General features: G+C 47.4%; 1 protein-coding gene and 1 long non-coding RNA gene across 2 annotated transcripts in view; both read right to left on the bottom strand.

The window, feature by feature from the left end:
- The window catches only part of LOC130519439 (uncharacterized), a 36,601-nt gene extending 25,018 nt beyond the window's left edge, over nucleotides 1-11,583 (bottom strand). Inside the window, exons 1-3 of the long non-coding RNA XR_008948316.1 lie at nucleotides 11,430-11,583; nucleotides 8,042-8,226; nucleotides 7,729-7,794 (exon numbers count right to left, since the gene is read on the bottom strand). This is a non-coding gene — a long non-coding RNA (uncharacterized LOC130519439). The remainder of the gene's footprint in view (nucleotides 1-7,728; nucleotides 7,795-8,041; nucleotides 8,227-11,429) is intronic.
- A 313-nt stretch (nucleotides 11,584-11,896) lies between these two features.
- rassf8b (Ras association domain family member 8b) lies at nucleotides 11,897-21,786 on the bottom strand. Its single transcript, XM_057022791.1, is given in 10 exon segments — nucleotides 11,897-14,026; nucleotides 14,377-14,500; nucleotides 15,082-15,204; nucleotides 15,293-15,367; nucleotides 15,450-15,547; nucleotides 15,550-15,652; nucleotides 15,754-15,959; nucleotides 16,043-16,393; nucleotides 17,399-17,584; nucleotides 21,412-21,786. Coding segments are annotated over 9 exon segments (1,293 nt in total). The 5' UTR covers nucleotides 17,511-17,584; nucleotides 21,412-21,786; the 3' UTR covers nucleotides 11,897-13,925.
- Between the last annotated feature and the right edge of the window lie 1,900 nt (nucleotides 21,787-23,686).

The following is a 23,686-nucleotide window of genomic DNA, read 5'->3' as shown; positions in this document are numbered from 1 at the left end:
AAAAATGTCATGTTTTCGTGTGATTAATTGCCTCTGATTTTGTGTGTGTTTGCTTGCTTGTTTTCATGCACGAGTGGGGTCCCGATTGCATGGCGGGGTCCCAAAATCGTTGTGGGGCACCAAACATTGTAATGAAATTTCGGGGTGAAAGCCTGAGGAGTATGGTTCGAGTTCAAGTTAAACTTTAGCATAAATTGGCTCCAAGGGAACCAGTTTGGGCCCGTCGTGCATTAGTTGAAAATCCAACGTCGACACACAGAAACCTGTGAAAGCCCATCATTGTCAATCTTAGCGTGTTAATATATTCCCCCGACAGGTTTGTCAGATGGATGGGGGCCTTGATTTTGAAGCTGTCAGATTTGTGTAATTTATTTCCTCTTGAATTCAAAATGACTCCAGGAGATCAAATACTGTCCCTGATTTCCACAAAATGTTCACCTAATAAGCCTTTAAAAGATGGAGTGAGTGCTGATGAATAATTTAACTACTTAGTTTTAAAACTAGTTTGACTTTGGCACAAAAACTATTGGAAATCCATTACGGCGCAGCGTTAAAGCCGCTGTGCAGAAATTAAATTAGCATTTTATTTAAATGTAGTTTTTCATTCAGGAACTGATTAAAACACACTGTTAGTGTAGTCATGCATAAATCAACCAAAAGAAACAGCATGGAAGCAAAAGAACATACAGTAACTCTTCATCTTTTGAAACAGGGCATTTGTTTTTAAATAGCATGAAAGTGCATATCAGGGGACACTTTTGAAACACTTTTTGTTTATTGTTAAAAATTGTAGATCTCAGAAATTCCCACAGAACCTTTGTGAAGGTAAAATCACCTGTAATTGACCAATATAGACTTTATATGTTGAGACACGAGCTTTTTAAGAAATTACAGGCGCCCTCTAGTGGTATGTGGTGTTGGTCTTAATAGGCCACACCTTTCAATTAATTAGGATAGCACTCAAACTAAATCATATTGATAAAAAGCAAGTTTTCTACCAAATGTTGAACATTTTTTGTAGATAACCAGGTGAGATGTCAGAAATGACAATGAATTCTGCCTTTGGCTGAAAATGGGTGAAACTGCAACAATTCCTGGCTCAACAAGATGTAGCCAGTTCCTAAACTTTACCATTCGACGCTACGCTCAACAGTGGCTGTCAGGAAGAAGTTCTGATCCATATTCGCACAATAGTTTCTCTAATTTATGGCTGGAGAAAAATCCCAGCATGCACTTGTTAAGAGCAAACTCCACTTTCTAAAGGTCAGTCGATTTTAAAAGGTGCCGTTTTACGTTGGTCCCCCAGACATTTTAATGGGGAGCATCGCGAGGTGGCATCAGACAGTTCTCATCACCCTCAGACAGCCCGAGGGACGAGACGAGACATTTCGCTGCCCGCGCTCAGATGGGCGAATTCGCCGCTCTGACAAACTCATCCCGCACGATCGATAGCTGCTGTGACGACGGCGGCCGTCGTCACAGGCTGGAACACAGACCGAGAACGGAAGATAGGGCCCCCGGAGGGGAGCTTTGATGTACGAGCCCGAGTCGAGACGGAGGTGAAGTCGCCCGAGCGCCGTCGGAGGCCTTCCTGCCACATCAGTCTCTCCCCCGCCTTCCTGTCACTGAACACATTCTCCAGTTTATCTGGCCCCTGTTGACAGCAGGAACGACATACCTTCATCTACCCAAAACCCTAAAAGTCAGCATCATCAACTCACCCCGAGGGAACGTCGACACGTCTTCTTGTTTAGATGGATAGCGCGAGGGACGCAGTTAATTCTGACATAGCCGGGCGGGCGGGGGGGGGGGGGGGGGGGGGGGGGGGGTGTGTGCTGGCGGTACCTAGAAACGCAGCGAGGTGAGGAGAGCGGGATGCTTGTACGCCTGGAAGCATCTGTCGCACGCATTAGGAGGAGGGGGAGACAAATATTGAATCAGGTTCATTGAGATGGCAGCAAATTGGTTCAATTCAGGAGGGGAAGAGCAGGTTGTCAGGAAGATTTTTTTTTTTTCCCCCACCACCCCAGCGGCTGGAGGAGCTGAAGCGAGCACGTCTTCTCAGGCACGTGTTCTCAGAATATTATTATTATTAGAGGCGAACCCACGCGAATCTCAGCAACGCTCAGCCTCTTTGTCCATGATGTTGGGCGCCCTGGCATCAGGAGCCATCCCATCACGCGAGACGACCAAACTGCCGCTCGTCTCCTGATGAAATGTGACCTCGACGACGACGATGGACGCCGAGTTACATTTACATCATATCTGCAGTGTTTTCCTCCGCACCAGAATTATTCAGAACTGGGCTGGACTGATAGTGGGCAGAGTTCAACTGCAAATAAAGGTCATCTGGAGTTTGACCTTGTGATCCTGCCGTCCTTTTGTCCACGTTTCGAACCACAAAGCCCTCCCAGAGACCCTGCCCACCCCCTCCTCTCTTTCTGCCATTACCACCATTGAGGCGGGTGGAGACGCCCGGCCTCCATCCCTCTCCCGAGTCGTATCAATATTCATGGGTCTGCCGGGTGCGTTTGCACGATGGCTGTCTCATTAGCCTTTGATCCCCTTGCGCGAAGCCTGTCGGAGCACCGACGAGCCAACAACAGAGCGGCGTTTGAAGTGCAGAGAGAACAGCTGCTCGCATTGATCTCCATACACTTTCATCGCCATCCACGCAGGCGTCCATACATACACAGATGCTGCCCACGGGCGCATGAATACATGCATCGAGCACATAGCAGTCTGACATCAGTGCAGAGGAGCATCTTTTATACATGGATTCATAAAAGTTGAGCGTGACGTGGAGCCATTCTGAATGAGATTTTCATGCAGGAGTGCAGCGATTCCAGCTTCCATGAGCATGTTCAGCAGAATAACTGAGATTTGAGGAGGTTATTAATGGAAATATGTGCACTGGGGGACTTTAGACAATTTTACTAGATGTTTAAAAGGGATATAAATCTTATGGCCAGGTGATAAACGGCAAATTTACGTTCATTTGTCTGAAAGGGTCGAGCTGCAACTCTGCAATTATGTAATCATCAGTTGCAGCATAATGAATCAAATCTGTGCATTTACAAGTAAAACTGAGTTTTTTCCATCTGATTTAAGATGCACAGAGGTTTATCAACAGGTAACATGCAAATGATGACACCCCCCCCCCCCCCACCCACCACAACCACGACCACCGAGCCCAGAGCATGCAAATAACACAGTTTTAAATCTCTGGCTGCTAAACCACTAATTATAGCATAATCTCAAACAAGGCTAATTCTTCTCATGGATTTATCCGCAGTAACAGAAAAATCATTACATTATAAATACTGTAAGCGTAACATAACTCCGAAGGAATAAATGGCTCTGCGAACTTCTTGAAATCAGCCCAAATCCCTGCATGAAAGGTCACATTTGTGACAGCGCGTTACAACGGGGCGCTGCGTTCGTCTCCGGGCGTCAGAATCGATCCAGCTCCTATGACATCATGACACGGGCACAAAGACAATCGCCTCTCAATGATCGCTGCTTCTGCCGCGTGTTGGGAGCAGAGTTCGAAATTAAGAAGCACGTCTGGGACTCCTGCTCCTCTGGGAACAGGTTAGCGGATCGATACGGCCGACCTGCCTGATAACATTAGACCGTCCTTAACGGCACTAATGAAGAGGCTGACAGATCGTTAAAGGTTAGCCGCAGAGCCAGTCTGGTGTGGGAAAGCAGCGTTGCCCCACTGCATCATTCCAGATGTTTGAAACGAGAGGAATCAGCGATTTCTTGCCACTTTCAAACGCACGACTCTGTGTCAGAGCTCGATTGCCGTGGCAACAGTGCAACTGATTTAAATGATGAAGAATAGAAAGTTTTTCCATCGCCAAAAGGACCATCAGATTACACAGTTACGTCAAAAGGAACGTTATCCGTCTCTAAATGTCATAGAAACAGCACGTGACTCGGATAAATAAGACCCTATTTTGGTGCACACACACACTCACAGATGTAAACCTTCATACTTGTCAGGACCTTTGCGAATTGCTCTACACAAAGATCAGATGAAAGGTGGGGGGGCACCCAGGAGCCAGAGTTATAACCTACCTTCACAGCCGGCGTCTCTTAGAACTTCGGCGTCGACTTCTGCTCGTCTTCTTCCCCAGGACGGAGGAGGTGGAGCAGCTCCCTCTGGCTGCCTCTGCCTCGCTCTGGAGTCGTCTCAGCCCTTCGCGCTATCATACCTCCTCCCATGCCCCCCCCCCCGACCCACCCACACTCATTTCCCCTCCTATCTTTCACTCCTCCCCTTTCTCCGGCTCCCTCCTTCCACCTACCGCTCCAACGCCAGGGCGACAAAAGGAGCCAAGTTGTTAGAATTAGAAGAAAAAACAAAGGTGTTGAAGTCTGGATGAAATGTCCAAACCTATCCAATATTCAACGCCGTCACGTGTGCAGAAATGAGCACAATTCATGTGTTTATCAGTGATCAGAAAAAGGATCTAATGCTAACATGCGTTTACCAGCTGTGTGGCTCAGAAAATACTGATATTTGATATATAAGCCATTATTGACCCCACACCCAAATCAGACCATCTCGAAGCAACGTCTGTGGACGTTAGCACCTATTTGCAGCACGGTTGGAAGCAGGAACATTCGAACAGTCCTCGGAAAGAAGATTTGGATCAGAATTTTACAGATTTTAGAGTTAAAAGCTTAAACTGATGAAAGCAGCAGAAAGAGAGAAACCCCGACTGCCTGCTGAGCCAAATTTCTTTGCTACCTGCCTTTTTTTTTCCTTCTTTAAATCTTTCTTGCGTCGGCATTGCCCACTTTACACTCATTTTCTATCTTTCACGTCTCTTCTCTGGAAACACCCTCCTCCTCCTCCTCCACCCCCAATTGAGCGCCCTCTGCTGCCTCTGCCCCTGTTTCCATAGTGACACTTTCCCGACTCAGGCTCAGTGTAATCAAGTGAACGGGTTGCGGGTGGGGGTTGGCGGCTGTAGAGGGAGCGGGATCATCAGAGGAACGGCCGAGACGAGATTATTTTAAACAACAGACAAGCGAGATTTTTCAAGAAGTTGCGCTGATTTGGAGGAAGCTGCTAAATCTACGACTAAAACCACTACATTCACCTCCGATAGGAATTTCATTGCAGCTTCCAAACTCTTGATTTGAATTTCCAGGGAAGCGTCATCTTGCAAATGGCGAACAATTCCAACACTGCCCCAAAAAACACGACTTTCCCGACGATCGGCGACACAATCAGGCCGCTCGGCTCCAACAGTCCCGACGTCAACACACAGCAGCTTGTGGCTCCTGAACTTTCTGATTCGCCTTCGATCGCCAAGCTGTCGCGTCGCGGCTCAACTCTCCCCGGCGGGAAGGTCAGGTGGAAGAGGTCGGCTGCCCTCGGAACGGAGATTAAAAGGACAATGCTGCAGGGAGGAAGCTGTTGGGGAGACGCGGATCGAGAGGAGACAAACAGCTCCTGAGCTGAGAGACGCCGAGCGAGCTGTCGTCTTCAGAAAATTACATAAATTCTTTACTTTTGATCAAAAGAATTTTTTTGTCTCGCTTCAGAATGATAACTCGACTTGCACTTTAATATGGAACACGTCTGTAGAGCTTTTATTCATTTCATCATCCCATTATTCTTCTTTTTCAATGGCTGAATTATAGAATTAAGCTGAATTAATTAGTTGCACCAATTACAGTTGTCAGAAACCTGTGAACGTGTTCAGCTTATATATTCCGATGCGATCTTTAGGTAGCCATGACCTGTGGCGCGTAGCGCAGGGCAGCAGCAGGGTCGTTTACTGATTATATGTCCGTGTTATTCCTCATTTTATACGGACGTTGTACGGACGTTCTACTTTGATATATTGTTGTTTTTTTAGCATTTTAATGGAATTTCTACATCTTCGTATGTCATAAACTGACAGCAGTTATCCTTATGCACAGCAGAAACAGTCTAAAAATTGTGTCTAAAACCACATTTTCCTTACATTTGAACACATATAACTCAGACTCCGTGATAAAATGGGACCTCATCTCTCTGGAGCGGAGCTGATGTCAGTCTCTCCTGACTAGTACAGTGGCAACATCCCCTTCGCCCAATTTGGTGATGGCGCTACCTGGCCGAGCGCAAACCTGCCGGAAAGATTTACGCCTCTCCGACTCTAAATTCCAATCTCAGCCTGTTAGCCCTCCGTGGCTTTAGTTTTTGTCGGCCGTGTGATTGACAGCTGGCTGATTGGAGAACGGTGGATACCCCTGCCCTCCACTTGGATTCTGCCGGCATTCAACCAATTACTGCTCAAGGGTCAACTCCGGCGCAGGTTGTACTCTAACCCCACGTGTGCTCGCCGGAGGGTGTAGTGTGGATGGGGGGGGGGGGGGTAACGGCAGAGATTACAGGCGCACAATCAGATCAGGACGGCTGAATTTCGAATAATTGGAAGCCCGACGTTAGAACCAGAGGAGACAGACAGGAAGTGGGTGACAAACTAGTGTTCCAACTCTGACCTTTCACTTTGAAAGGACGTTTGAATATCCCAGTTTATAAAAAAGTGTTAAACGCCTCTTCCTGTTGCGAAAAGTCCGACGCCACCTCCCCTCAGACTGCTACTCCCTCTGCCCCCCACCTGCTGAAACGCAGCCTCCTCTGCTGCCGCCTCCCCTGCTGAGCGGGGCCTCCTGCCCACGGCGGCTTCCCCCTGCGACGCCGCGGCAATTTTGGCGTGCATAAGTGAACCGTAGCCTCATTAGCGACACCTTAGACGGCCAGGGAAAACACACGGCACAGCCCATAAAGCGATACCTTACAGGTTCTCTCGTCCTCCCCATTAACCATTAACCAAAGATCAGGTCTGAAAACGAACCTAACAGGTTCTCTTGATACTTGTGTCCGTTCAAAAGTCAGGGAATCTGGGATGCAAAAGGCAAACAGTGTCTTTCCATTTCTGCTGCATCTTATACATAATATAGGAAAAAATCGGTATGCCTCAAGTGGTCATTTGTGGAACTGCAGGATTTTCACTTACTCTCCGAAATGTCACTCATTTTAAGTATATATTCATTATATATGAGACAATATAAATTAATGAGACATTTAAATATGAGGATATTTTACACATTTTACAAGACTGCAAATCAGAAAGAGTCAGGTTGAAACAACAAGGGTTGGAAAAGGAAAAAAATGATGAGATCAGCCTTGAATGTACTTTTTTTCCCCCCTCGGTGACCTAAAATGTTAAACCCAAACTTAAATTATCGCCCTCAGTAACCAATATAAATGTAGCCATGTCTCGGGACATGGTGTTCTGCATGCCTAAAGCTAGCACCGAGTAGTGTGCGAGTGCACATTAACCCAGCATCTATCAGGAGGGTTGGTGACATTAAATTATACTAAGGTTATTGACATCCGTCTAAAATCCTGTTTTTTATCTGATTTACACTTTGAGATCCTGACAATGGAGGCAAAGCTCCAGGTGGAGGGAAGGGGACGGGCCCTAAAAAGGATGCTTTAAGGTGGTGATGTCACCCCCCCATCAGGAAGTCTTTTTTTCTTGCTCAGAAATTACATTTTAATTAAGGCTTTAATCAAATAGCTGGAGCTGGAAATTAACAGTCATGGCACAAGTCCAGCGAAGACGTATTGGGAAGTGTGTGTGTGTGTGTGTGTGTGTGTGTGTGTGTGTGTGTGTGAGAGAGGCAGAGACAGACGGGAACGCTGACACCTACTTGTAAATTATGTCTTTCATCTCTTGACTTCAGATGCGGCTGTCAGCCGCGTCCATTACGCAGCAGCTGAAGTGGGACACACAAGACAGACAAGTGTGAACAAAGGAGGCAGAGAAAGCTGGGGACATACACACCCTCCTATGTCTATCTTTGTGAGGACTTTAACAGACATAATACATTATCCAGCTGCCGACCCCAACCATCACAACCACCATCACCCTAAATATCTTGTCTTAATCCTCAATCAGTCCTCAGTATGCAGCACATACCTGAACGCACACACTATCCCAGGGTTCCGGATTATACTTCTTACTTGGGGTGTGAGATTTCTGAAGGGATGATCTCAGATGTGGAGGATGTGGAGCTTGTCCATGGCTTCCTGGACAAACATCACCGTCGCGCCCCTGAAGGAGCCACTCGAACCCCGGCTCGCTCCAGCGAAGCTCCTTGGTGGCTGACGGCATCAGTCAAGTGGCCGTCTGCGTGAATGAAACCTTCCTATGGAAAAAAAGAAGACTCTTAAATATATATTTTAATAGCACTTGTGGGAATATTCAGGCCCGCCAAAATGACAGGATGTAAAATAAAAGTCCCTTGGGGAAATTAAAGTTTGATAAAACAGGACGGAGGCGTATTACACAAAATTACCCCGGATACTTCGGCTCCCACCGTAATCTCTTCTGCACGTCGCTATCGGAGGCGGCGCGCGTGTTTTGGGTGACAGATCAGACACTGACGGTGACGGGAACTTGAAATTGCTTTTCGGAGTGTCCGAACTTTCATTTCCAGGTAGATTTAACGGAATATTTGGGGGGATTGGTCTCACTTCCCACATGTTGGACGCAGAAGTCATAATAAAAGCTACCGGCAGTGTAGTAATTAGCATTTAGCATTATGAGGATCCGGTATATGCAATCTTTTATGCACGCTTTTGTTGCCATAACAACAAACGCGCGCCTATTAGCAAGCGGAATAGTCACTGGGCCAACTAGCAAGAAGTAGCTAAATGACATTTTGTCCCAGCAGGTAAAGTATTTTTGTGCTTTTTGCTGCGTTTAAGCATTTAATTACATCGCCATTTTCATAGGTTAGGTGTGCCGTAATGCTAAAATATCACCATGCTCGTCCTGTAGCTGATGTTTGACGCAGCAATGCCATCTATAAACAGTTCATGGTCTCAAGGGCCACCTTAAAGTGAGCTGAAAACACAATTAGAACACCACCCACCCTGCGCTGGGGGCGGCGGGGTTAAATAAGCGTGAGATATTTGTTGAAGGACGGAGACTTTCGGGGGGGGAGGGGGGCTGTTGTTATTCACCGGTAAAACTGATCTTAATGAGAGCTGCATGTAAAAGAGGATAAGCAGCACTCATCACCGCGCCGAGGCCCTGGCTGCTGCGACGGCTTCATTAAGTCCGGCGGACTGCAGGCTGTCACTCCTGAAAACAGGCAGGGCGGCCGGAGGAGCGAGAAACAACAACACCGTAATAACACTGACATTTACAATAGGTGTCGGATATCATATCCAATTTCTCCCTGCACACCCTTAATTCCTTTTTAATTGCTTTTCCGCGTTGGTTCCGGGATAAGGCTGTCCCTCTTCATTTATAAAAAATGGAGAGATGGCAACAGTGGGGTGTTGGGGGGATGGGGGGGGGGGGGTGAGCTGGTGGACGCAGGAGGGCAGCGGCGTTGCAGGCGAGTTGCAAGGCCGATGCTCATAATTGGTGCTTGTTTCAAACAAGTTTAAAGGGGCTTTGATTACAGCGTTTCAGATATAACTCAAGAATGAAGCGATATACATGATTAATTACCCTGTAGCGCCGCCCTGCTCACTCTTAAGGGAGGGGGTGCAGGGCAGCGAGAGACGGGAGGCCGATTCATTTGACAGAAGCAATTTCCGAATTATACAAAGAGAAATTCAGCAAGTACGGCCCTGAGAACGTCGGCCATTTTGTAACCCGGTGCAATCGATGGGCTTTGGTTTGGTAGTCCGAGGCTAGCAGACACTCTGTGAGGCTAACTGGGTTGAGCGAATTTTTGATATATCCATTTGCTAAAAGTACCTGCATTCCAAACACAGGCAGGAGAGCGAAGGTGTGTGTGTGTGTGTGTGTGTGTGTGTGTGTGTGTGTGTGTGTGTGTGTGGGGGGGGGGGGGGGGGGTTGTCTTCAGATACACTCGAGTCTTGAGTTTCGGCGCCAAGCCAAAGGCTGACTCCACGCACATTTAGAAGAGTTCCATCAATCACATTTAACTTCTGGCCGAGCAACAAATCGGCATCTTTTCCAAAAACTGCACCCAGACAGAGAGCGGGAATTCACAGCGTTCAGCAAACTTAACAGGAAACACATGAAAAAACATGACGCGAGATGGCATTGTAAACAACATCAATCAGGCCTCGGTTCCATCCCACTGCCGACTGACTGGTGGAACAGCCCCGCGCGACGCAGAACTTGGCAACCTCGGAGTTGCTTTTATCCAGCGGAGTGTGTGGTGGTGAATCAAAGCCCGAAATTTCCATAATTCATGGATGCCCATCTGTTTGCCACCTACTCCGGTGCCCAGTGCGGAATAAACAAATTCAAGAGCGGGGCCGAGGGGCTATTTAATGACAGCATCCGCCATGGCTTCCACACACACACTCATACGCACACAATTTACCAGTCGACAGAGATTATTTGATCAATCTAAGGTGCAAAATTTGCATCAAAAAAGGAGAAATTGAGATTTAAGTCCTCCAGAATAGGGAAGTCGGCAGGCATCAGTCAGCTGGAGGACTTTCAGATGACTCACATCTCATCTCTGATCTACATCCGGTTTCCCCACACAAAGAGCCGTCGCACCGCTTCCCTCTTAAGGATTTTGCCTTTGATAAAGCTCCTACTTTGCTTTGATGTCGCTGCAAGCTGCGGAATGGCTGCGCAATCTGATCAGGACGGAGAAAGGAGCCAATCTAGCCGAGATTTCCACCAGGAAAGAGGCGGATTTCTCACTTTAACGCACATTTTTCTGGTCAAAGTTGTCCCCACAAGCTGGGAAATGTGGCAATCATTATGAATTTTTACACACAGGACAAAAATACACGGAGCAGTAAAAGATCAGTTAGGCTGCATTGATGCAGCCGCAAACAAAAAAGAAAGATGAAGAGGGGATTCAGAGATGGAACACGAGCCCCTGTGACCCAGCGGTTGAGCCCTATTTGAAGCAGGAATTCATGGGGGAGACGCCGAGCCACCCTCCATCTAAACACGCCTGATGTGATAACTCAAGGTTCTCAAACTCAGCAAGGTGTCAGAAGTCGCCCGCTGCTGGAAAATAATTAAAACGGTGTCCCAGATCAATACTAAAGCGCACGTGTGTGTGTGCGTGCGCGCGTGCTGAGCAGTTCTGGGCCAACTGCCGTCAAAACAAAGACAAATTTAATTTAATTCATACCATTAATTTTCTCTGTTCACCTTGTTTGATCACGCACATGTAACTCTGAAATTAAAAACTCACAAACTTGCCGTGAATCCACCGTTTTGTTTACTGTTGACAGCATCAAAACAATTCCAAATGGGAACAGTTTAACGTGTTTTGGGTTTTTTTTTTTGGCGCGCGCGGGGAGGGGGGAATGTATGTGTCCAGGTCAGAAATCAGTTCGTAAAATCAATGTAATTTCAGCCATATTACAAAAATCATAAAGACTGATTACTCACAATTTGGCCGATAAGCGAGGAAACGGGCTGGAAGTGTGACGAGAGAGGACAAGCTGGTTCGTCGTGATGAAGTGGGCGGGGCTAATCAACCACAGGTGGGGGACACCTGCGATAATTAGGTGAGCGCGCACGCACACACGCAGACGGAGACGTGAAACAGGACTGAAGAAAACTCGCGAGTCTGTACAAACCTAAACCAGCTGTCTCTGCAGGTTTTTACACAAGCTAGCTCAGGCTAACTCCGATGCTACATCACACTCCTGTCAGAATCACACATATCAATACGGTAAAAGCGTGTTAGCAGCATTTTAGTCGACAAAACAGAAAAATGTCGCGCCTTTTAAAATGATTATTAACATATGGGTGTTCTTAATCTGTTAGCCAGCTTATGCTAACGCTGTCTTTATGTCTTTAGTCCTAATGCAGTGAGGAAAACATCCATGGCATTCATAAATAATACAAATAGCAGCACTGAAGAACATATTTATTAATTTCTGGCATGATTTAAAATAATTTACAGCAGTTTGGGATCTTCCACACGGGCAAAAAGGTGGTGAACTGCAGGAGTCAGTCCGGAAACGGAACACTAAAATCATACAAAAATCGTAATTGTTGCACCATTGGCGATAGTAATTTCTGTAAATATGAGTTAGTGCAAGTCAGTCGTGGGTTACAACACAAAACCCAGCGGTGTTAACTGGAAATGTGACACTTCAACACACAGCAGGTCAAAGTGGCTGTAGAGCGTTTATGGGTGACTGTCTGATGCCCATGTTCCCTCTTTTATTCGGAATTCTGAAAGATATCCGAGCGTTGACGGCCGATCCCATAATCGGGACGGAGACATTTTTAACCACCAATGTGGAAAAACTCACAACTCAGAGAAACAAGGAGAATATTTGTTTGACAGGAGGCGGGAAAGTTGGCCCTGAGGCACGCCGCCGCTGAAAAACTTGGAGTTCAGGGATTCCTTTATCAGTCTCCGTGTCACCGCGGAAGCTGTTGCCATGACAACGCGCTGCAAACCGTGGGTGGGAGGAAGAGGAGGAGAAAAAAAAAAGAGATGGTGATGGGGGTTGGGAAAAAATAGGAGAAATTTAAAAAAAACTACCAACTTTAGTCTCAGAACAATTTATGTGAGCCGTTTGCCAAGTTGCGAGGTGAATTCCTCCCGGACATCATCGCTTCCGCCGCAGAGCAAACAGTGAGATGGAGTCCGTTCCTGTTATCTCGGCGCAAACACACAGCGCCTGATGGGCTCAAATGAGGGTCAGTAAAGCATCACATGTGTGAAATGAAGGGGGGAAAAATACAAGAATTAAATCAAATTAAAGGAGGAATTCAGATGCGCGAGTGTGGACATCCACACCGAAGCTGCCTGTGGGCGAGTGGCTGATGACATAGAAGATTAAATACATTAAAAATACATCAGCAACATTTAAAATGATGTGTTCGCTTTAAAAAAATACAACTTGCGAATGTGGTATAATATCTATATTTAACATATAAGTGAAAATATATTTTTTTCCTCCAACATTTTTTCTACTGTGGTTTATTGACCCTTATTTGCATTCATAGTTTCATGCAGTTTGTCTTTCCTTTCCTTCTGCAGCTGTAGGGCTTCAATATTAACGACAAAACATAAAGGGGAAAGATTAATTATCTTCTTATTTAAGCCAGGTTTGTACATCTGACAAGTTGCATAATTCCAAAATAACGGTACATTCATCTAACTATACATGTTTGACACGCTAGCTTTGGTTTATATAAGACATCTTTAGGTCATTAAAATATTTTAAATGTAGCATTTGTCCCTGCACGATGAGCACAACATTCTTTTAATTGTCAGCTTTTCAACAGTGGGAAAAAAACCCGGAAGAATGAACGAAGACGCCTCAAATTCAGTTCCACCTGGCTAAAATATGTGTTTTGTCGCCATCTTGTGGTTGCGCTGGGGATGGAGTCGTGTTTAGACAGAGGCCAAAAGAGATTTCCCTTCAAGAAATCCAAAGTTCTCTGTTAAAAACCAACACTGAACTTGAAATAGACCATGAGATTTAAGTGTTAAGTTGACATCACCTTTGTTAGTCAGAGTGGATATACGGCGCACAGTCCCTCAGCTAGCTTAAGTTGTGATTCCCAACAAAGTTTGTTGACATCTAGTTCTAAAACACCAAATTAAGGCAATCATTTATGGCTATGGACACAGCACGGGTGTAGTCGCTCGAGTGTGATTAGTGTCCACGCTGAAATGTTCTTATTTACAACACTGGAATGAACTTACTCTAAAACTTTGCACTGTTGGGCTAAAACCTCCTTCTACTACATTATTTTGCAAAATATTGACACCAGGTTCAGTCAGTTCTAGTAAAGGAACAAGCAGGAAGGCGCTGAACGTCTTTTTATCTCTTCCGTACGTGATGGTCACTCCTCACGTTCTGGATCATGTGTCGAATCAACACTGCTGGTATTGTCTTCTGGGCAAAGGTCGGGGCGTCAAACGTAGATGCCCTCGGGGTTGAGGCTGCCTTGGAGACTGCGTGGGTTGCTGGGTAAGAGACGAGAAGAGCCGAGTCGTTTCAGGGACTCCGTATCTGCTGCGTAGATGGAAACAAAAACAGCCACGCAGGGTTCATTGTTAGTTTCTGTCGTGTGTCTCTCCTGCACGTAGCGGTTGACCCAGAAAATATATTCACACTTTTCACCTGTGTGTTCCCTTTCCTGCGGGGTTCTTGTGGCATTTACTGACTTTATAGTGGTTCAAGTATTCGAGTTCCTGACCAGCAGTCTAAACGTGTAATTCACAAAATGACCACCAGGGGTCAGCGTGTGCGCATAAATGTGAGCGCACTCCTGGATTGTCAATATGTGGACAGATATTGCCAATAACTCTTTGGTTGGTTCAGTGTGTGTGTGTGTGTGTGTGTGTGTGTGTGTGTGTCCACACCGTAAATTTCTGTTGCGGGCTGAGCGGGTAGCACTGTGACCTTGGTACCGGTCTGCTGAATGAACTGCTGCAGGTTAACCTGTCGTAGCTCTTTCGTCAGCTGCTCCAGTTCCTGTTCCTTCTCCTGCCCCAGAAAAGTTTTAAAAAAAAAAAAAAAAAAATAAAATGTAACGCTTCACTTGGTTAAAAATGGGATTTTGTCTTGGGGGGAGTTTGCCGGTGCTGGAGCGTTCGCAGCGTGCGGGATTTTAACAGCTGAACCAAATGTGGATCTTATTTCGTAGAAGTCAAGATAAGAAAGCTAAATAGCCGAGTTAGCTCCCCCGTGGTTACGCAACCCCCAAGCGAAGGATTGAGTATGTTATTCAGGCCCCTCTTTAATCAGCAGAAGAATGCTGTAATATCCTCCTTTCCCCTTCACATTACCTCATGCTTTCCACACCCTGCTGGACCTCATCTGTGCACATAATGCTCGACTTCAGACAAGGATGTATGTAGCCGATGTGCATCCCTGTGAGCCACAGATTAAACTTTGCCTCACTGCCCGCCGCATAATGACTTTCGATTTCCTGTGAGTCTGCCCGTGTGTAGAGATTCTTGAGCGCCGTTGCAGGTTTCGCTGAGCATTCCTCAAAAGTAACATTCCTTACACCGGGTTTTTTTTCAACGTCCTTTTGGATCAAAGCAACAAAAATGGCGGCTGACCTGGAGTCTCTTCCCAGACTGGCCGAGGGAGCGTTCCAACGCCCTGCAGCTGCTCTCCAGCCGCGCCGTGTGTTGGCTCTGAACCTCCAGCTCTGCCTTCACTTTCTCCATCTGCGATTCCACCTGGAAGTGGAGGAAGGTGAAGCAGATATCCACCAAAGGAGCTAATTCTCGTAGCTATAACCTATTTTGTTCGTCTGTACGTTCGTACCTCCTCCTCGTTGACTTCCTGGTTGAGCTCGGCCTCCTGCTGCAGCTGCTCCTGCTCCACACCTGCCTCCATTCTCTGCACCACAAACAAGTTTTCTTTACAACGACGAACTGAAACTCGTGAACAGAATCAGGTGATCGCCCGGGGCCACGCCCACCTCGATGCGCGCTAAGTACTGCTCGAGCTTGGCCTCACAGTCGCGCACGCAGCCCTGCAGCTCGGCCAGTTTTACCCGGAGCTGCTGCTCGCTCTCCGCTCGATCAGCAGCTCGTTGTGCCAGAACTCCTCTTCCTCCATCTCCTTGTCATTCCTCCTCACCAGCTGCTCCAAAAGCAGCACCTCGTCCTCCAGGTTTCCTCCCTGATGAATGATAAACGGCGCGACTGAAACTTTAAGAAAAAAAATACCCCCTCCTCATGAAAACTTGGAAGCGGAGTTGGCCGCCGGTCGGCTTCACTCACTTGGTCGACCTTCCCGGTAGAGTCGTCCCAGTCTTGCATCTCTGCTTCACAGCCCAGCAGACGGCTCTCCAGGGCCTGGAGCTTGTCTCGCTGCAGTTGCACCAGCCGACTCAGCTCCCTGGCTGGACTCCCAGGCACAGATGCTCCTCCAACACCTCCAACCCTGCACAGGTTTAAGCTCCCGCTGCGCTGCTGGGGCTGTTTGGCTGTGATGAAAGGGGCGGAGATTGGACCAAACTTCCAGGTACATCACAACAGCAAGCTTCAAGCCCCAAACGCACTTTCATACCTTCGCCATCTCTGCTTTTCCCGAATATGTCCCGCAGTCCTCTGGCGCCTCCGGTGAAGGTAAGAGATTTGCGTTTCGGCTCCCTCCTTTTGAGCGAGCGGTCCATCCCTGAAGGTCGGAGCTTGGCCAGAGGCGGCAGGCTCTGTCTGTAGAGGCCGCGCTCCGGGACGCGAGCCCGACCGTCCGAGGTCGCTCGCTCGCTAGCAGACGGCCCGGTTCGCTGGAGGATGAGCTGGACATCGCTGGCGTACTGACCCCACTTGTTGAGCGATAACACGGGGTTCTCATGGGGAGCCAGGTGGCGTTCTGTCTCACGCCATTTCTCGATTAATGTGTACCTGCCAGTGCGCCCTGGGCCAAGATTTTATTTTTAGGTTTTCCCACAACACCAGTCAAACGTTGCATCTGATCAAGAACAAACTCATCCACTTTGATCATACATCTGCATAATGTCTCTACAGAATATGTTTTTGAGCAATTTTTGATGGTTTATGTTCAGACACGATCCTTTTCTAAGATAAAGTTGAGGTGGGACTTATTACATTACACCAACCCGCCACTAGGGGGGGAACGAGCGGCAGGCTTTGGCCTCATCAGAGCATTGGATTCATTATTATTGTTGTTGCCATTGTTTCAACATCCTCAAGGGGGTTCGATTGATCTGTGGCACTTCGCGAGGCTCTATAATTGGCCCCTTGGCCACATCCACACAGGATCCCGATTCCTGGCGTATAAAGCGTGCCGCCTCATTAACGCTGTCACGTGTTGTCATCAAGTTGTTACACAGGTCTCCCACGCTTGTGCTGTTTCAACATGTTTAAAGAGAGAACTTTACGGTGGGAAAACTAAGCTCAACTCCGGGGCCGCGGTTCATGAGTGTGTGTAGATAAAGAGGCTCCCGTCCTTCTCTCACCCACGACTTTTACACATTCGTCAGCCATTCACATCAAAGCCCGGACACAAAGGACAATGGAGGCCGTAACTCCTGCCAACACCTTTCACCGCAACAAATGTTATATGTGGATATTTAAGTTGTCTTTGATTGGCAGAGATGTGTGTGCAGTTCCATAAAATGCCTGAGCGTTGGTGATGGAGCGCGTTAAATTAAAACTGCGGCAATTTTTACGTAAATCAATCTGTGCCCTGGAGTCGCTTTTCATTTCACTGCGATTTATCTCCTCCTGCCGAAGAGAACCCCCCCGACACCCCCCCCCCTTTACGCCACTTTAGCTGAAGCTTTAACTCAAAGACACAGATTTTCAGAGCTCTTCTTGGTTTTGGACTTTTTAGTTTGAGTTTGCTTCATCAAAACAAGATAAATAAAGTAAAAGACAACATTTGCTGTCGCTATCTTACCGATAGCCTGTGCCAAGGCGATGACCACTTCCTGGCACGTGGTGAACTCCGTGACCCCGCACACGATGCGCTGCACTCCGTCCACCCAAACTTTGAGCTCCATGGCCTTCATGGAGAGGACCTCATTCTTCCGCGCCACAAGGGGGAGCTAGCAAGTTCCGTCCATCCTTGAGGGAAACAGGGAGGCTGTTTGCAGTTCAGAAAAAACACAGTTTCACAGCCGTAAAACAAACAGTTAAACAGTCAGAGCTAACGAGGCGACATTAGCAACGACCTTCGGGGAAGAATCCCACACAGATTTGGTTCACCTTCACCGCTCTCATCAGCAACAGCAGGCAACTGTTATAAGTTTAATAAACTTGAAATATATACATATCCCTCCAGGCAGTGCACAGCAGGCACGAAATTGCACATTTAGCAGCTTCAAAACAGATTTTGACCTTGACATTACAGCGATCTTCTCCTCCTAGGTTGCCCAAACACCATCTCAACCTCTTCTGGGTGTATGAAGACGCAACTCTGCCCGGAAACTTATCAAAAAACCTCTAGGTTGCGCTCTTTGACAGGTTTTTCAGCATGTTGCACTGCCCCCTGCTGGACTGGAGGTCACGGCAAAAGTGGTTAAAAGTGCAGTTGCAATGAACTGTCACATGTGGTTGCCACCTTGAGGCCGCGTTCAATACATTTAATCGTGTCAGCGCAGTAAAGCTTACAGCCTGCCCGTAAGAGCCATTTCTGCTGACACAGGCAGAGGCAGAGGGAGCCATTATGAACCTGGCAAAGCCACCACAGCAGGCGGGTGCAGCGGAGCAGCAGAAGAGCAGCCCCGCTGGGCGGCGGCCATCTTTGCTCCTCTTTAGGCCATCAGTTATGCTCTGATCCTTGACTCCCATATTACTTGGCAATATAGATGCCTTCCATCTTCCTCGCAGCTGGAACGATGCTCCCAATCTTCCCCAGCAATTCCACCCCCGTCCCCGCCCCCAAGGAGGCTTATGTCCCAGCGAGGCCGCATTAGAGCGACCGCTGGAGGCGGGGCCCTGCCTTTGGTGCTGGATGATTTGCAACCATAGACAGATACGGCCAGACGCCTGTTACGGGCCTGTATTACCAGAGCACGCCCATAAATACAGCTCACTGAAACGCGGGAATAAAAGGGTAGATACATGAACCAGCCGTAACAGAGAAGAAAAGAAGCTCCGATTAGTTTCTGAAACTTGTTGGGGGGGTAAGAATTTCCTGGTGGCACCTTGTGAAATGTTGTAGCAGAGTGTTTATTGGGCGCCGAGCGCTGTTGAACTCACGCCGGGCCGATGTTTCCCTCCGTGGCTTTGTGTCTCTTCCCCCCATCTTGCCAACATCTCCGCCGTGCTGTTGCTGTGATTGCTGGGAATTTTCATCATTCCGCTTCCTTTCATGTCTTTGATCTCAATTATAGCTCCTTTTTAAAAACCCCGGAGTATGAATTAATTAATAATTCCAGCGGCGAAGCGAGCAAACAGATTATTATGCTGTGTTTCTATTTTGGATCCTGGAAATAAATATACATTTAGACTGAGCAGCGCAGACATTGGGAATCCAGGACAGCGAGCAGAGACATGGCCGCAAGAAGGAAATCTACTCAGGCGCTGCATTGAATTCGCTTTCTCATGCACATGCTTTGATTGTTTTGACCTTCGGTACCTTTAACATCAACTTGTACACATGTCAGACCAGGGATGCAGAAATCTGGTCCTCCAGGGGCCAAAGACGAGCCAGGTTTTCTGTCTTACCAGGCAGAAACCACTTCCAGGGACGTCTACCTGGTAGGACAGAAAGCCCGGCTGGTCTGTGGCCTTCGGTGACTGGATCGGGCACCCTTCTTTTAGACAGCTTGCATGTCCACGTTGACATGTGAAGGCTTTAGCAACATCTAGTGGCACCGGTCCTCAGCCCTCCCAACTAGAGGCATGAAGACCGAGTCCTCGAGGGCCTCAATCCAGCCAGGTTTTCTTTCCTACCAGGCATAAAACATCCTTCACCACAAAAGTAGGATCTTGGTGAAAGCATTGTCTACCTGGTAGGACAGAAATCCTGGTTGAATTGAGGCCTCATCGAGGACAGGAATCTAAATCCATGAAAGATTCTAATCTTTTTCAGATGGGCCATTGGTTTATTTATCTCTTCATTTGTTTACTTATTTTATTTCAGGTTGCTGTAAACATGTTCGGGACGCCGCCGTTGGCATGATGAAGCACCGCTCTTGAATGTTGCTGCGGCTATTCAGTTTCGGATGTGAGGAATCGCCCGGTGAGGGCCGTGAACCACAGCGCTAAACTTAGTGGTGACATCAGTCTCTCTCTCCTTAAGTGTCATTCTCAGGATGCCACATGAAGGCCAAGATGGGGAGGTGTCACGCTGGGGCAACTGCTTGTTTCTCACTGGCATTTCCTAAAATATCAGTTCTAGTCTTAAAGATCGCGTCTTCAATGCTCCGGAGATTAACGGCCACGCTATTAAAATAATACACACGTTTGAATAGATGTGAGGGTGTAAAACAGGCGGCAACAGAGCGTTTCAGCCGGGGGCGATGACGCAACCAGGGGCCGGTTTTACAGCGACGGGGGGGGGTGGGGCGACGGGAGGGGGTCCGCCGAAACAAGTGGTACACAAACAAAAGAGCCCGCTGCAGTGAGTGTGTGCCCACATGGCTATACAGCATGACTGGATGCAAACAATCCCTCGCCATGGCAACGCAGCTCCGGCTTTGTCCGAGCCTCGCATAGATGACTGGACTGATTGGAGGGCACGGTCTGGGAAAGTAAACCAAACAATCACTGACAATTAAGGAGGCAGCCCGTACTTTCCTGTCACTTCCTCTTTGTTTCCACTCAATGTGGTTTGCCAGAAAACACGGAGGCGCTCGCAGCGGCAGGTTCCCGCAACACTCTCCTACTGGCAGAGTCGGCATTGTACATAAGGAAATATCTGGGGTTTGAGTGTTGCCTTCTCAAACTGTTAACATTATTTACGGCCCCAGCTTGAAAACAGCAGCCAGAAAAGTGAGTAGGCAACATTATCGGTATTGGCAGCTAGCCTAGCCAACAGAATCTGGCTGTCGAACGCAACATTTCATCGTCGTTTTAAGGCAAAAATCTTGGTAAATAAAACTAACTCCATCTCTAATCTCGTTTGGCTATACTAAGGCCAAATGCTGGTCAGGATACTAGCACCATAATGCTAGTAAATGACAGCAAAATTGATATTAACACCCAAGCCAAACCCTTTAACCTCATTCGACGGGTCGCCAACACGAGAGAGAGAAAAGTATCAGCGCTTCGACACCAAATCCACCATTTTGTCCCAAATGTTCACAACAGCAGCTGACCAGACGGGCACCTCGCAGTCTCAAAAGTTAACTAATCAGCTTGGTGGAAACAATAAGCCTTTAACCCTGTAAGACCTGGAGCTTATTAGACCGCAAAGAGGTGGAGATGTCGCTGGGGGGGGGGGGGGTCTGCCCAAAGATAAACACAGGACTTATTAAGAAAGGTCTTTTCACGTGAGTGTCTCATCCTGAGCTGATTTATTTTTCAAATGTTAACCCCCAACTCCTAAAACGCTCCTAACTGCTCTAATTCTCCAACAGTGCTGCCGTTTCTGTCCCACTGAGGGAGTCTCACCCTCACCTTCATCACATGGGCGCTTCAAGGACTCCTCCACTGTATTCCGGTTGGAGGAAGTCTGATTAAAACCCGCTGCTGAGTTGGCGTTTATTTCCAAACTCTATTAGGATCATTCATCACTGCAGGGATCAGCAGATCCCCCCCCCCCTCCACTCCCTGCAGGATTATGGATCCCCACATTCTCCCCATGACAGTCTGTGCACTTGTTTGTGAAATGATAAAAGTGTGTACTTTTGCGCTTTAAAGCAGGGATACAAATAGTGGAGGATGGAAGAATAAAAGTTGTGAGACGCTGACAGCGCACCAGCAAACGGAAGCGTTCAACAGCACATCACAAAAACAACGTACCTTTTTTTTTTTTTTTTACTCCGTAGCGGTAAAAAACAGCCCTTTAACTCCACGCGCCGTCCCACGCGGAAGATCCGTCTTTCCTGCCTGCTTCTCGCGACGGCGCGCGCGCCTCTGGGTGTAAACACGCGACCGTCCGCTCGCTGGACATCCGACGCGGAGCTCCTCACGCGGCTCCGCCTGCTCGCCTCTGAGGTCCGGACCGCGGCTGCTCCGGGACGCCGCAAGGCATGATGGACCGGCTGCGGTGCGCGAGCGACGTCAAAAAAAGGAGCGCGAGATGCCGTCAGCTGTGGCGCAGAGTTGGGTGATCGATAATCGATCAGCGGGCGCGTGGTCGTGTAGGACCCACTGGGAGGTGGTCGAACCCGGCAGCGGCCGACAGGTGGCGCCCTGCGGCGCAGATTCGACCGCAAATCCAGAAATGGACGAGATATATTTTTAAATATTTGAATCCCAACATTTGTTTGGTTGACGGACCGTTCGTAGCGTTTTAAAATAACAAAATTCGCTTGGTTCGATTTTATAAATTAACGTTACAAGAGCAACAGAAAAACCAAATCGTCAAAATAAAACATAATAATGTATATAAACAGCTGAGAGTTGATTTTTTTTATAGCTATAAATTTGTTTAGTCAGTTTAGACTTCTGCATATGATAGTTCTTTAGCAACACATTTAAGATATTAGTTACTATATCTTTAGTAAATTGTTTGTATCAGCTGCTGCAGTTTGTGTGTATCACAAAACAACAATTAAAGTGAGGAAAATAAAGATTCTAACACAAAATACCACTTTACAGTGAGTAAAAACAGCAATAAATTGGTACATTTAATTAAAATGGATGGGTTTAAAAGAATCATCCTGTAATTTCTGATAATATAATGTGGCGGTTTGGGATAAACACTGTTGATGAGCTTATCGGCCCTTTATTTTGGAATCAGACTTGAGTTTAAACACACTCCTGTGAGATTAATGCTGAACGATCTGTGTGTGTAAACACTGGGGTCTCCATGCCTCCCAACATGCCCTCTTTTGTGCTGAAGTGGCAGATTTGCCGCCGACCTTCAGCGCCATGGTTACAGTTCTGATACTCTGAGTGGGTTCAGAGCTGAGAAATCACGACTTCTGCTCGACAGATTTTTCACCTCGGCGGTTTTAGCTTCACTCACGCTGGTGTTAGAAGTCAATAAACTCCACAGTTAATTCAACATATGGTTACGCTATTATGACAATCACGTCACGCGTGATTAATGTCCTCCTGCGGGCGGCGAGGTTTGACAGCTGCTTTTGGGATTTAAAGGCCATCTGTAAACTCAACGCACGCCACAATCACGCCGCCTCTCAGAGGCTCAGTCGCTTGATTTAAGAGCAGTTTGGCGTGTTTGAGCGCCGAGCTGTGATCAGCCAACAACTGCAAAGGTCATGCAGGAACCTTCAGAAAACACTTCAGTGAATATCTACATGACTGTTGGCCACCAGGGGGCGCAGTGAATCACAAATTCAAGCCGCTCCTTTAGCCATCCAGACTCAAAGTCTCCTTCACACAAACAAAGTCTGTTCCATTAATCACTGCTCTTCAGCACAAAGCTAAAAGTCCCCTTCCAAAGGAAACATCTGCAACCCTCTTTTCCTGCCGTTGACACCTCTCTGAAGTCACTCGTGTTACGAATCCTTGACCTTGATTTGTGGCTGTCCAATTTCAAGAGTTTCCCTGGTTTTTCACCAAAAGTAACAGCTAACGGATGCTACATCCGTCCTTTCTCCTCGATCTCAAAGATTTCTCAGTTTACAAGAAGCGATACAGAGAAGACAGAGGAGTTTCAGACACTTGGCTGGAGCCGGCGTGGAGCCCGAGGCCTGAGCTCGTTAGCGGAGGCCGGTTCTAACCGAGGTAATCTGGATTTCAACCCGAAACACCTGTTTGGTTTTTCCGTCGAAACCCGTTGGCGTAAACTCTTTTTGTCAGTCAACTGCAAAAATGGTTTTAGGTCACTTGGCTGGAACAAAACAAAGACATCAAAGTTCTGCTTCCCTTTTATGTCCAATCTGTTGTCTTATTTTCAGCCTCTATTGAAGTTGGCATTTTGTTCCCCTGATTAGCGACACAGAAAACCTAAAGGGTCAGAGGTCAGGCGGGTTCAAGAGAGAAGCAGGTGACCAATCAGAGATCAGCTGGTGGAGATCAGGTTGTGACTGAACTCGGCCCGGTTCTGCCAACCTAAAATGAAACTCCAGTTAGTTTCTCCTCCTTTCGCTTTGGGGCGGCGGATACG

Source organism: Takifugu flavidus, chromosome 22 (assembly GCF_003711565.1).
Source record: "Takifugu flavidus isolate HTHZ2018 chromosome 22, ASM371156v2, whole genome shotgun sequence".
Taxonomy (NCBI): Eukaryota; Metazoa; Chordata; class Actinopteri; order Tetraodontiformes; family Tetraodontidae; genus Takifugu; species Takifugu flavidus.
The sequence above is the reverse complement of the archived record's forward strand: the minus strand, read 5'-3'. Positions and strand labels throughout refer to the sequence as shown.